Genomic DNA, 15164 nt, shown 5'->3' on the forward strand with positions numbered 1-15164 from the left:
CTGAGGTTGGAATTGGAGCAATCCGAGTGGGGCAAATCCGACTACCAACCTTTCTCAAATGCAGCAAAACTTCTATTTATTCTTTCTATTTAGTACTTTATGCACTTGCAATGCCTTGACTTTAGATAGGTACACAGTCGAAGCCATTAATGCTAAACAAATCAATTTAAAAAAATCTACAATATTAAATAAACATTGTTATAATTTATTTTGGTTTCAGGCCAAGGGTTTCTCATTTTCGGTTTCCGGTTTCGGCCAACCAATTTCATTTTGGTGCATCCCTAGTGTTTTCATGACATTTTCATTGTGTCTGTGCATGCAGCCCAGGCCATCGAGCACAGGCTGCTGAAGGCCGACCACACCGCCATACACCCGCACCTCCTGGACATGAGGATCGGCCAGGGTCGCCACCAGCCGGGCTACTTTCCCAAGTTGCAGGCTGACGTCCTCATACACTCGCAAAGCACAAACAAGTAAGTATTTCATCCGGGATTGGTGAACAACATCAAGAAAAATTGGTGTCATACTATGGGAAGGATGACTTTATCAGTCAGAAAAGGATGTACAGACCACATCACTGGGCTTTTGAGGCTAAAAAGCCACGCACAAAAAATTTGAACAAATGTAAATGGTGAAAAATAATTTTACGCTATATCTTGTGGTGTTTGTTGATATAATTCCCTCCAGGAACTAATGCTTATTGGGTGTGTTCTGGATGGGCTTGTTTTTGTGTGACGGAATTGAATATTTTTAGAATCATTTAATCTATCGATTAATCGACTAATCAAATTCATTTAAATTTTGCATTAAAGTGTATTACAAAAGCATTTCCCCCCTGATTACTGTTTATTAACCAGTGATTGGTGTTTATTTTGCACTTCATATTCATTTAGAGATTAAAAAAAGGTGCATTGATGATGTACCATGTTACCGGTTCGGTCATTGTTTTCCAAAGTAAAAACAGATGTTTGCAAAGGTTTTATTTTGATTAAACACAGAAGATAATCAGTGTTCTTTCATCAAGAACTACAGAAATCTGTAAACAATTACTGTTGATATGCTGAAATCAGAGGATTTGGGCAATTTTTATTTAAAAAATGGCTCCAAACGATTACGTGATTATTAAAATAGTTAGTCGATTAATTTGATAATAGGTTAATAGATTAATTTTGACAGCTCGCGTTTATTCAAGCGCACATACTCACACGCACACGATGCACGAGCTTGACACAGAGGTTGCAGTCACGCTTTAGGCCAGAGGTGGCAGTCGCGTGTAAAAAAGTGAAAAACTCCACAAAGTATCTTTAATGCTAACATATGTGGAAGGATATTGGGGCTTAAGGGAAATTAGCATACTGTAGATATAAATGAATGAATGTTTCGGTAATCATAAGCCTTCAAACAACTGCTGCTTAAACACACATGGAGCATCAACACATACAAACAAACCAAAAAACCTAAATCAGTTGCTTGAAAATCGAGAGCATATTGGTGACGCAAACGCCAAACACTGATACAGGGTTTTTCCTGGATCAAAATGAGGCAGAGGTGGTATCATCCTGACTATGATGGGTGACTACCGATACCAGGTATCGGTATCGGTGCCAATACAAGTCTTATTTTAAGGTATCGGTACTCGCGGCGGTGACAGATACCATTATGGGCCACCCTCCTGCAGCCATTTTATGATCAGGGACTAGAAATGAGAAATTATATGAATACAAAATTGCCATTAATTGTTGCCATTTTTTAACTACAATCATTAAAAAATCATCCACTAGTACATTTTAAATTGTAAATATAGTTGAGCGTGGTTGTAAAACACTATTATGTTCAATGTATATACTGTGTTTTTATGACTTCGGCGATGGCTGGAGCGCATCACCTCTGCCTCACAACTAGGAAATGGGCATGTGCAACGGTTGCTCCATGATCTGTTTCTTCTTCGGTACTTTATAGTAAAAAGAATAAAAAGAAAGCTGTTTCTTCTTCGGTTGTTGCTTCAGGTCTTTCCGGTCCACTGCTGTTGATATAGCGCCTCAATAATGGCGCAACACTGCAACTACAGTTAAAATGCGTTGCTGCCGAGCTCAATCAACACAGCTGGAGCGCCGTGTTGAGCGATATCAGTGGCTCAGGCTGGAGGTGGCCGCCTCTGAATTTTGTACACAGGCGTTATAGCAGGACTTCACTGTCTTTAGTGTCTTATAATTTGGAATCCGAGACGCTCTTTCAAATCGGGCTTGCGAATCAGCTTGATTGTCTTTTTGTGGCTTGTAAATGGACTGCTTTTATATTGTGTTTGGCTGGCTTGCTCCGATGTGTTCACAGCTATTTCTGCCTCAGTCACACCATGATTAATTGTAAATGACTCTTTTGCACATGGCCGGAGCTACATTGTCTCAAAGTCTTCAAAGAGACAAGGCCAGACTCTGGAATTGGACACGAAGCCTTTCATTTGCAAGACAACCACCGTCATATGAGAATTTAGTTTCACAAAGCTACACTACAGACATGAATAGTCAGTGAAATCCAGTGGTACCTTGACCTGTGAGTGGTCTGACCTGCCAATGTTTTGCTTTGACTTGCAAGCAAAAGGGCGCTAGATGCTTGCAGCGAGCTCAACTCACATCACACACTAAGCAGTCCTTCAAAAAGGACGCTTCAAGTTGTTTATTGTCACTTCCAGCTGCAGCTTAGTCAGTTGTGAAACTCTTACTGGTGTCTGTGTATATTTCTCTCTCTCTCTCTCTCTGTATATATATATATATATATATATATATATATATATATATATATATATATATATATATATATATATATATATATATATGGATATTAGGGGTGTTAGAAAAAATTGATTCGTCAATATATCGCGATATTACAGCACGCAATTCTCGAATCGATTTGACATACGGCCGAATAGATTTTTAAACATACATTTTTTTATGGGAGTATTCAACAAAACATCTTACTTAGGGTTAGGATTCACACATTAAGCATGGAAGAATGTTATATTAATGGAACGTTAAGCCTTAATATTTTATGTCAGTGCTGTTCAAACATGAAACAGACTGCAACCTGTTCGTTAAATGCAGTGGCTCAGTTATAAACCTGAATTTTCAGATAAATAAATACATTTTCATACAAATCTTACAGTGTACATGTACAAGTTTACTGATGAGTATTTTCTAAATTTGAGTAAAAAAAAAGAGGCAATAATCAATTTATAGATTTGTATCGGGATTAATCGAATCGAATCGTGACCTATGAATCGTGATACGAATCGAATCGCCAGGTACTAGGCAATTCACACCCCTAATATTTATATGTGTATATATATATATATATATATATATAGATAGATAGATACTGTATATATTTCTATTTAATGGCACTTCAATTTGTTTCAATGGAGAACGATGATTTGCGATACGAGTGTTTGGACTTAATAGCATGGTCACAAAATGAATTTATTTCGTCACTCAAGACACCAATTTATGCATTTTTTTGTCACATTTACCAATTGTATTCTTTACAATTAACTATGGCCTGCTTTGTCAAATACCTCCAGGTTAAAAAATTAATGCACACTTTGCACGGGAATGGTATTTTGGGTCCATTTTGTGCCTGCCATTTCTTCAAGGCTGAGTGTGTGATTGTTTACGTCTGAGTAGGCGGTCCAGCCATGTCACTGCATCACGCAGATCCGATCCCAGGAGGACGTCGGCAGCAGAGCTCTCAGGACCGGACGGCGAGCAAAGACAGGTGCTTTGGCTTTGACATTGAGACACAAGCCCGTACAAAAAGGCACTTTCCTTATGTTTTTGTTGATTTTGGTTTCGTCCGCAGAAGCACTCATTGGCAAGGAAGCACCTTAACCAGCAGAAGTTTCTGGACCTGTCGCCTCAAGTCATTGCTCAAACCCACAGAGAGTTTGTTCAAGGGCTGCTGAGCGAGTGTCGAGTGAAGGTGAGCGCTCTTGGTGGTCGACAGGTCATTAACAAATGAAGGTTATGGTTGTGTTTGGACTCACTCTCTCTCTCTCCACTATAGTGCACTCTATACCATAGGAGTTTGCCATTTTGTAGTGCTGCTGTCCATTGGCGTAATAGACCTTTAAATAATGTTATGCAAACATTAGGTCAGTCTTCCCCAATCCTGGTCCAGCATGTTTTCAATGTTTCTGTCCTCCAAATACACTTAATTCATATACAGTCATTTCTGGACTATAAGCCGCTACTTTTTTCACTTGCATTCGACCCTGCGGCTAATAGAAAGGTGCGGCCTATCCATCAGATCACAAGGGGGCGCACTAAAAAGGAAGCGCAAGCGTGTCAGGCAGAGCAAAATAAGCCAAGTGGGCCCAAATGCGGTAGGAGAGACAGAACGAAAGCAAGACAATTTGGGCCCTCATTATGGAAAATAAATTAGCGGGAACTCGGTGCGGTAACATTACAACACCTGCGGCTAACAGTCAGGTGCGGCTTATATGTTAAACAAACATGAGTATTCCCCAAATTTAGCTAGCGCGGCTTATAGCCAGGTGCGCCTAATAGGCCAGAAATTACTGTAATCAGATCATCAGAAAGCTCTACAGAAGCCTGATAACGATCCTAATCTTTGGAATCAGGTGTGTTGAAGGACAGAAACATCTAAAGACTCCGGCCCTCAAGGACCAGGATTGGGGAAGCCTGCATTTGGGGGCATATTCTCCCGGGTGCTACGCATTCAAATCTAAAAACGTATAAATACGTTTTTTGATACTTTGTCCTTCACTCTCAAAAACATATTTATATGTTTTTTATGCTCGAGCATACAGAAGGCTGTGATACAGCTTCTGACATGACGAGGTCACTTAAAGCAATGGTAGTTATTACAAAAAACGGCCAGCAAGTGGCAGCAGAGTATAAGAGCTCAGCCAGGGCCATGTTGCAACAAGCTCTTTTTGCCAGTGTTTTCAACAGGTTTGTGATTAATGATGAAACTTGACTACATTCTAATGCTAATTGCTGGAAAACAGAAACAGATACAAATACTTTTTTTCCTGATGAAAGTAGATATTCTAATCTTTCTTTTGGTTCCAGGTTTTTATAGCAATAGAACACAATATTCTGTGGGCCTTGCAAAATCTGTCAAAATCCAGTAAAACAGCCGGGAGCGAAGGGGGTTGCTTCAGTGAAAATGGCCGGGAGTGAATTAATTAAAACAGAAAAGGCGCGCGCACACTTTTTTGACTGCGCAAATTCTTTCATTGACTTAATTGTATCAACTACGCATCTTCATGAAATGTATGCACTCTGGGTAGAGTGATATTTAAATGAGGGGGTCCCCTGTCAAATCTAGCAGTGCGTATATTCTCCCAGGAACGTGAGCATCTTTCCTCTTCTGCGCTCAAGAGGCTGTACTAAGGACTAGCACCGAGAAGGTGAAACATCATTTTGCACATTTTCATTCAATTAACTGCTTCTGTGCTCCGCTGGTGACAGCAGTGTCATGCCGAGCGGCTGCTGACTCGTGCTGGTGGTTTGGGAATTGTCTGGAAGCGCTTTTAAATTTAAGAAATTACATCTTACTTAAGATTTCAGTTTTTGCAGTGTGAGTACAGTGGTGTGGTAATCCTCAGGTTGCAGAGCTTGGATACTAATTTATGGGGGAAGAATGTATTGAAAGTGGAACCGAAATTGATGAATAGAACCATGGATATGTGCTTGGCTGCTCCAGATGAGAAATGGCCGTTTGAGGTGGCTTTATCACTCCAGGCTTGCTCAGTTTTAACCATTGGCCCTGCTCTGCAGACGAGGGTAATGTAGGCTGGGGTTATTTCCAAATTAATATGATCAAACATGCCCAGGAGTGAAGATGCTTTTGCCTTGTATGTCCCTGGGATTTCAAACCTGGTCCAGTATGTGACTGCATCTGTTAGAAAAATGTAAGCAACTTGACAGACACGACATAACTATTATAAAAGACTGTTTACAAACATTCTGACTTGATGGATTACTTTTCACTTCTCTCTGCTTCTCTAGACCAAACGTATGTTGATGGAGAGGATGGGAAAGGAGAGTGTGGAAGTGGGTCAGGGGGAGGCCAACATCAGCGGCCTGCAGGAGAACACACTGATCCACGGTCTGTGCGACCTACTGGAGAGAACCTGGGGCCACGGCCTGCAGTTGAAACAGGTCAGACGTGATCATGCGTCGTCACGTTAACTAAATTATTTCAGTGCACTCACAGAGGCGTCATAGTAAATATGACTGTTTATGTGTTTAAACAGGGGAAGTCATCTCTGTGGTCGCACCTGCTTCATTACCAGGCAGCCCTGGTGAAAACAGAGGTGCCTGCTGAGTCTCCAGGTAGGATAGATTAGATTGATATGCTGTAATGCATTTCACGTCATCTAGTGTAGTCCATTTGGTCTCTAAATGAGATGCAGATACTGATTTCTGTCACATATTTTCAGGCGCGGAGCAGAGAACATATGATGATGGTGCTGTCTTCTTAAAGGGATCCTTGGTACAAGATATGAGGTGAGTCACAAAGTTTCATTTGAGAAAGTTTTTTTGAATACTTCTCCTGATTGCTGCTTTTGAATAACAAGATCCCTCTGATGCTTTGGAAGCGCTCTCCTGACCATGTTCTGTAAGATCTGACCACAAAAATGTCAGGAAAAGTCTACTAGAACATCAGAACTTAATTTATTGTGTTGTTGTTTATGATAGGGGCTGTGGTGTGTGCTAATTCCCATTTAACATGAGTTTAAATATAATTCTGAACAGAGCCACATCCCCCGTTATAAAAGACATGAACACCGGTGTAACTACATGATTTGTTTTTTGTTTTTTTACATCCCTTCTTGAATAGATTTTTTTATCAGTAGAGTTGTAAAGGATATCGTTTATTTTATTGGTGGGAGAGAAAAAAAATGTGTGTGTGGGGGGGGGGGGGGGGGCTATTGTTGTATGTACCCTTACCCAATGTAATCAGTGATTCTATGTCAAAGTGTACAATGTTGATGATAAAACTACAAAAAAAAAGATATATATATTTTTTTTTTACTCAAATGATGAAAGGTTAATGACACATTTTATTGTGTTAAAATGCAGAGGTGGCAAATCCAGGCAGAGAAAGCAAAATCCCTGCCACAGTTTGGCTTTAACCCCAGGTGCTAGCTAGCTAGCTCCCTACTGTAGCTCCCATGGTGCTCGTTTACCTGCTAGGGAGCTAGCGAACTAGCTAGCATCAATGGCTAAAGCCAAACTGTGGCAGGATTTTTACTTTATGGGCCTGGATTTGCCACCTCTGTTAAAATGTTAGCCTGGGAAACACTTAATTGACAATTAAAAATGATAAATTACTACTTAACATTATTGAACATGTGCGTAATTTCTTGGTGTCAGGTTTATTCAGACGATGAGTGAGGGTCTGTCTGAGGTGGGACAAGCCCGGGCCTGGATCAGCTTGGCCCTAGAGAAGAAGATGCTCTCACGACACCTTAAAGAGATGCTTACAAACCAGGAGTTGCTTAGGTAAACAATGAATTTCATTCCTGTCTTTGTCTGGTGCCTTACCTGACCTTGTTTCCTCTTGTTTGTTCACACAGACAGTTATACAAGCCTCACGCCTTCCTTCTGTGCGAGGAAGAAAGGGAACAGTTTCTATTCCACCTTCTCTCTCTCAACACGGTGGACTACCTCTGCTTCACGCACGCCTTTGCCTCCATCAGTGAGTCAATAAAAATACAACTCCCATTTGTTCCTTACTATGACAAACGTGCCCACAGGCAAGTTTATTTGGACAGCACCATTCAAAAGGCAAATCCTTAGTGCTTTACACAGGCAAAGCAAAGAAATAACTATTCTAAACAGGATTAAATGAAAAGGTGAAAAGCAGGATAAATAAAAAAAATGAGGCAATAATAAAATGACTGGATGGACGGACGGACGAAAACAAGAAATAATATTTTTGCCAAAAAAACGCCTTTCTGCAGACATTCCCTATCGTGTCGCCATCATCCCCATGAAGAAGCTGAGCATTGCCATGGCGACCGTCAATCCATGGGTGTGCTTGTCTGGAGAATTGAGAGATTCAGGAGTGAGACAGATCCCCAAGAATACCCAGGAGATATTTTTCCAGGTTTGAGTCAAGACACACAAAATAACAATAACAAGTCATAATATTATGAATAAAAAGTGTAAACTACCCCAAAAAAAATAAGTCAATTGCGGCAGGTTGACTGACTGCTTAAAAAGTATAGCATGGGGCAAAAAACGTTGGGCAGCCCTGCTCTTAATGATTATGGTAATCGCTTGTATTTTTTTTTTAATTAGTTAAGTCAGTCAGTTAATTTGATAATTGATTTGTTGTCAATTAATCAGTTAATCGGAGCACCTCTAGTTATTTTGTCTATCTACACTACTCACAAAAAGTTAGGGATATTTGGCTTTTGGGTGAAATTTCAGGACGAACCTAAAACGCATTCAAACCTTTACAGGTGAACTTAATGTGACCTTCTCTAAGCTCTTGGATGCACATGTCCAACTGTTAAATGTTTCAGTATTTTTTGCACAAGTTGATGTTCTCTAACGAGGAGCTTAAAGGCAAAATTCACAACAGGTGTTTGATCCTTGAATCGATCAATAAATGTCCTGGAATCTACTAGAGCTGATGTTTAAACAGTCGTCCTCATCATGCTGTTCACATTTTGACATCATGAGACCAAGACTAACGACACCGAACAATGGATCAACAGTACCTTGCCATGTGATGCTTCAAACAGGACGTTCTCAGACGGAAGTGGCAACTGAGCTTACAGTGTCACAGAGCGTCATCAATCAGCAGGTTGCAACAGAGATACTGAGAGACTGGAAGGGTCACAGAAAGAAGTAGAAGTGGACGTCCTTTGGTCACATCTCATGCTGATGACTGCTACATTGTGAACAATGCCCTGGGAAACCAGATGATGAATGTCACTCAACCACAGGCACGTTTTGGGTGCCTCTCACCTTAGTGTCGCATCAGACCATTCGAAACCATTTACATCAGCGTAGTCTGCGTGCTAAACGACCTGCAAGGGTACCTGACCACACCACCACGCACAGGCATCATTGTCTTGCATGGGCCAGGGAGCATTTACGCTGGACGAGGGACCAGTGGGCCTCAGAGCTGTTTTCTGATGAAAGTCGATTTAAATTGAGCAGAAATGATGGCCACCAACAATGTTGGAGACGTCAGGGAGAGTGCTGTGCATCAGCCACTGTTGTCACCAGACGAGCTTTTTGTTACAGTGTGGGCAGGTGTGTCCAGTCGGTACAGAACTGCCCTACACTTTGTGAATGGTACAGTGACAAGCCCATACTTCCTGATCATTAATCCAGTGATTGTGCCCCTACATGAACAACATGGGCCCAATTTCATCTTCATTGACAACAATGTTCCTGCTCATGGAGGTGGCATCATCAGGGAACGGCTGTTGCACACTGGTGTACCTCAAATGGGATGGTCTTCACTTGTAAAAAACTTGTAGAGGCTGGAAACTCAGCACCCTAGAACCTCAATGACCTCAGCAGACAATGAGACGACTTTTGAACAGCATGAGACGCCGTTGTCAAGCAGTAATTGATGCTCAAGGGCACATAACGAGTTATTGAGATGTTGACATTTTTTGTTGTGGCGTACCCACCATTGTTGTTAAGTTTTGTTTTAATCAATTGCTTGAGATGAGGAAAATGTCCTACTTTCATGACATGATGTCACTGCAGCGGGAATTTTGACATTTTCCATAAATTTCACCTGAAATCCAAATATCCCTAACTTCTTGTGAGTAGTGTATGTGCCCTGTGACTGGCTGGTGACCAGTCCAGGTACCCTGCCTGTTGTCCAAAGTTAGCTGCAATAAGCTCCAACTCAACCATTACCCAAATTAGGACACACCCTATAGAAACAAATGGAAAACTGGCAGATGTGCCAACGCTACTCTAAATGTTTGTGCAATGAAACACAAGTTTAAAGCCTTACAAAGACAATTCAACCTCACAGCTTGTCGTGTTGTTTCCAGTGTAAGAACCTGGGCCGACTGAGCACTTTGCAGCTGGGACAGGAGAACTCGGGCCTCCTGGCCAAGTGTCTCATTGACTGTGTGATGGTCTACAATGAGATCACGGGCCACACATACAAGTAAGAATTCTTTGAATTGTACATGCTTCTTAGTTACGCAGAATACACCACACACCCTGATTTTTTGGGGGTTACTCTGTCATCATCAACTCAACTGCTTAGGGACTCAGACAGCTTTATGCTTCTCGTTTGGGTTCGCAGACCAACCACAACATTAGGTACACCTGCTCAATCTAATAAAATCAAATATAGCGTACAAGGAAACAGCTCTAATTTTGGACCATGTTTAGTTGTGCCTGTGTACCTAATAAAAATGACAATTTCTTTCCCCTTGTGACATTTTTTTCTTCTGTTTCTTAAATGTGCATGTTCCTCCTTGCCAGGTTCCCTTGCGGCCGATGGTTGGGGAAAGGCGTGGGCGATGGCAGCCTGGAACGAGTCCTCATTGGTCAAATGGTGTCACCTGGTGGGGAGGAGGATTCCGGAAGATGGACCGGGACGCCGCCGGAGTTGTCCTCGCCTTCCCAGGGCGTACGCGCTGTGCTGGGTTCCCTTGGAAACCGGGCAAGTACGTACTCCTGGACAGGATCTCTTGTGATAAACGGCGGTTCTTGTACCTACCATCACTCTTTCTTATGTTTCTAATTGTACTCTTGTGTTTCTGTCCTGACAGGAGTGCTGTCTGTTGAAGTCCATGAAGACATGAGGGAGGCGGCTAATAACCTCGTCAAGCACTTTCACAAACCTGAACAAGAGGTGTGTGGATGTAATTTAACACATACGGTATTATCAGTTTCAAATTTGGTACTACCTGGGCCTTCAGTGAGAATTTACCTGGCTTTTATCATGTTCAAAATAAATATTTATCTTTATATCAAAACCCAAAACATTTAAATAAAATAAATCATACTGACTAGAGACGCTTAAATGTATAAAATGATTGTGTTGCGAATTGCTGCAGATGTGTTTTCTAGTCAGATTGGGAATAAATATCAAAATTTGCATATAATGGCGCTCTAGAACATACACGCTGACAAGACACTTGATTAGGTACACCTCCACCAGCTAATGGATTTCCAAAAATCACTAGACTGGCACCAGAACATAGCATAACATATTACAGTACGTGGAGCACTGACCTTCACCAAGGCCAAACATTTCTCATTTGGATGAAAACAAGTGTATAATCATATAGTGTAATAAATAAGATAGCATGAAATATACTCTAAAATATTATCTGTTGTCATCATTGTGAGGACATCACAATTACATTTTCTCTGCCTGGTCTTTCTTTGTCTCTTTCCATTGTGGCAGAGAGGCAACCTGACCATGTTGCTGTGTGGCGAGGGAGGCCTGGTTCCCTCTTTGGAGAAGTTCCTTCTCCATGGCTTCAAGTCCAGCCGTCTTTTCCAGAGAAACGTCTTTGTTTGGGACTTTGTGGGTGAGTGTTGTTCCACATAACATATAATTTCTAACTGTCTCCCTCTACATTCAGGAATCTTAACTGAATTCAATTGCATTTAAGGCTGGATTTAAAGCGCATGGCGCCAATGAAACAATTATGATTTCTGGACAATGTGAGAGGTTTTTTGACTGTGTGTTTGTGAGTGAAAGAGTTATTGGTATATGTGATTTTTTGTATTTTCTTTTATGTGTGAGTTACAGGTTTTTTGGTGTAGTAGAGGTTTTTTAGTGTGTGTTAGCGTGAGAGAGATTTTTTATGAGAGGTTTTATAGTCATCGTGAAAGATTTTTGGATATGTGTAAGAGTTTTTTGGTGCAGTGCAAGTTTTTTTTGGTCCGAGTTAGAGATTATTTGGTGAATTTTTTTTTTTTATTGGTGAGTCTAAGAGGTGTTTTTATGAATGTGAGAATTTCGGAGTCTTATGAGAGATTTTGTAAAAGCGATATTTTAGTGTGTGTGCATTTTTTGTGTGAGTTTTTTTAGTGCATGTTTGATGTTTATAGGACATGAGTAGTTTTTGGGTTGATGTCTGAGTTTTTTGGTGTGAGTGAGAGGTTGTTTGGTGAGAGCGTTTTTGTGAGTGTAAGATTTTTTTTCATGAATGTGATAATATTTTGGTGAGTGATGTTTGAGACTTTTTTGTGGTGAATGTGAGATGTAAATTATATTGTTGGCACCTTATGCAAATAGGATAAGTCACTTCAAATGTATGTTGCAGCATGGGTGCAGATGGCACTGGGGGGCGGTGGAGACACAAGTTTGATGAAGAGCATGATCCGTCCCTTCTACTTTCTAAGGGTTTGCTTGACGTTGTACGCCTGCGAGCACACGTTTTGCTGCCTTCATCATACACGGCGCGGTTTTTCCCGCTATGGCGGATATTCTCACAGGAGGCAGTGAAGAGCGTCTACGGCATATGAACAACACTTCACCCCATTAGAAGTAGAATACAATTTTATTTCTTTATTTTCCAGTAAACTAACGACTTCAGCAGTTTCGGGTGAAAGGTTTGCATACATTTAACAAAATAAAGGAAAAAATCGGGAAGTAGAAAACACTGTTGTTTACGACAGTGTTTGCTTGTCCGCCATGTCTTTTTGCGCGTATCCCGTTCCAGCGGAGGCTGGTGGGTGTGGGGAAAAAGGCAGCCGCCAAACCTTCCCGCCGCTTAATTATGTACAAGCCACCATCCCGAGCCCCTTGGAGCAGGGCTGCGGGCAGAACTTGGAACGGTATGAGCTCCAGACTCAGAGGGAAGCATACACCGGGAACCGAGCACCTATTGGGTAGATGCCACGGACTTCACACATCAGCACCGTTTCCAGCCACTACTGGCCGCGTTCCAACACTCGCACCCCCACTTTTGTGCGCCCCAACTGCGCACTCCCGCCCAGGGCGTCTCAGCTCTCTGAAATGCTTCGGACAACTGAGACAGACACAATACACACTCGCACCTGTCGACGGGAACGCGCAACCGAAGGGCACAAAGGCGTAAGCGCTTGGACGCGGCCCGCACGTCACAAACAGCAATCGGAAACAAAGCTGATGTGTGAAACCCGGAAGTCCCGCTTCTTCCGTGGGATATACCCCATTCGGGCTTGCCGCAGCGAACCCCCGCCCACTCGCAAGGTGCGCGGTGTCGGCAATGCGGACGCTGGTGAGATTAAGTGAGGATATGGATCTGCTCTGATCAACAACGTAAATTGTGAAGCCAGGCATACGTATGCTATCTGTCTTTTACCTAAAAAAAAAGTGTTGTTTGCTCAATGTGAAAGAAAGAAGGAACAATAGTCTGTGTTTGTAACTTTTTTCTCCTTAGCTAGATAAGTAAGGCTTGACATGTACTCAACAATTGAAATACTTTAAAATATTCATGTCAATTGCCCCATCTGCGCCACTGTTGCAATATAGGATATAAGGATTAAATGGTAATTTGGCACTTGAAACTGCAGTGTATATCTATCCTAAAATTCTGTATATGTGTCTCTTTGTAATAGAGAAGGCCGTGGTTTCCATGGAGACAGCCGACCAAACGGGCCACCCCCTGGGCTCTATGCTGGTAAAGGAGCCACCTTGCGACTTGCTGTGCCACTACTTCAACTCCATCAGCGCCTCGCCGCGAAACATTGGGAAAGAGGGCAAGTTCCAGCTGTTGGTTTGCTTGGGGGTCAGGTGAGTGACTCCACAATATGCAAATTTTTCCGATCACCCGCATTTCAATAAGGGGAACTGTCGACATTTACAGAAACAACAAGTTCTCCAACAATAAACAATCATATTGGTCGATTTACCATGCACCAAAATACGACCAAGTGTTACGTATTGTAGTTTAGTGACTTCTATTGATCATGTTAAATAGTGAATAACACAAATCGGACTCGGGTCGTCTGGTCGGAAGACTATCGTCTATCTCACTGACAGACTGATGAATATCTGAGTGTTTTTTACTGGTGATATGTAAGTCAATTTGTCGTCACCAGGACATGGTTGGAGGGTTAGTATTAGGCTTTCAGTGAGGTTGTACACGTTACGTCTTTAAAGGGGACACTAATGGTTGAGGTTAGGAAGAGGCTCAGTGAGGCGATAGTATGGTTGATAGTTACAGAATATGTAGTAAACACGAAAACAATCACTGGCCAATTAGCTCAGTGAGATAGACGCTTGGCTTCCGACAAAATGGTTTGGGTTTAAATCCCAGAAACGACACTTGCGGTTCACTTTACTATTTTTCCGCTATTTACATGGCTGATAGGGGTTGCTAAACTACAACACGAAATACTTGGTCGTAATTTGGCACATTTCAAAACGACCTATGTGGTCGTTTATTGTTGGAGGATTGTCTCTATAGAGATCACTTCCTTGCATACTTTTTGGGTCAAATTTGACATTTGACAGCAATAAAAATACTGTACTGGAAATGTCATTCTTTCGTCATTACATTTTATGACTTTTCCTAAAGTGACCCAAACCACACAATTATGAAAATATTTAAAAACCTTTTTCTTTTGTACAAGGTTTGTAAACACAAATTTTAACCGTGTCTATTTAAATGCATTTTTAAATTTACCAGTGTTTCTGCTGAGTCTCATTGTCTGGTGTTTAATATATTATACAGCACATAAATAATTTTGAGTTTTTTTTAAATTCTATAATACTAATGTTATTTGGTGTGTTATTGTCCAATTTCCTGCTGTAAATTTAACCATTATTGTAACGGCCGTGGCTCATGGTGTAGAGACGGTCGTTCAGTAACCAGAAGGTCGGCTGTTCGATCCCCGCTCTCCCCCAAGTCATGTGTCACTGTGTCCTTGTATCCTGCTTATACATTATTTTGGGTAAAGGATGCAGTTTCCCGTTTACTGACTCCCAGAGGAAGTCGCCTGTAGAATGAATGTGATTACCATTCACATGGGAAGGGCAGCATCTGCCTTTTTGTGAACGTGCAACAATAGAGTTTGCAATTTATTACTACAGTGAGTGAACCCCCATTTGTTGCGAGGGTTCCAGACCCACCTGCTGTTGGTGAATCGCCCCAATAGAAACACGATATGAAAAACATATTTTTTATGTAATTTTACCCCTCA

At 41.5% G+C, this 15164-nt stretch overlaps 1 protein-coding gene across 1 annotated transcript in view; it reads left to right on the forward strand.

Annotated features, from left to right (window-relative positions):
• The window catches only part of LOC147176432 (DENN domain-containing protein 5B-like), a 60700-nt gene that overhangs the window by 40547 nt on the left and 4989 nt on the right, over window positions 1-15164 (forward strand). Inside the window, exons 7-20 of the mRNA XM_086073593.1 lie at window positions 323-473; window positions 3678-3768; window positions 3853-3972; window positions 6030-6182; window positions 6278-6356; window positions 6464-6530; window positions 7401-7529; window positions 7604-7725; window positions 7991-8136; window positions 10058-10176; window positions 10500-10684; window positions 10790-10872; window positions 11431-11557; window positions 13578-13752. Coding sequence (XP_085929719.1) covers window positions 323-473; window positions 3678-3768; window positions 3853-3972; window positions 6030-6182; window positions 6278-6356; window positions 6464-6530; window positions 7401-7529; window positions 7604-7725; window positions 7991-8136; window positions 10058-10176; window positions 10500-10684; window positions 10790-10872; window positions 11431-11557; window positions 13578-13752 — 1747 coding nt within the window. The remainder of the gene's footprint in view (window positions 1-322; window positions 474-3677; window positions 3769-3852; window positions 3973-6029; window positions 6183-6277; window positions 6357-6463; window positions 6531-7400; window positions 7530-7603; window positions 7726-7990; window positions 8137-10057; window positions 10177-10499; window positions 10685-10789; window positions 10873-11430; window positions 11558-13577; window positions 13753-15164) is intronic.

This window comes from Leptonotus elevatus, chromosome 4, assembly GCF_054856555.1.
Source record: "Leptonotus elevatus isolate MCC_2025b chromosome 4, RoL_Lele_1.0, whole genome shotgun sequence".
In the NCBI taxonomy this organism is placed as follows: Eukaryota; Metazoa; Chordata; class Actinopteri; order Syngnathiformes; family Syngnathidae; genus Leptonotus; species Leptonotus elevatus.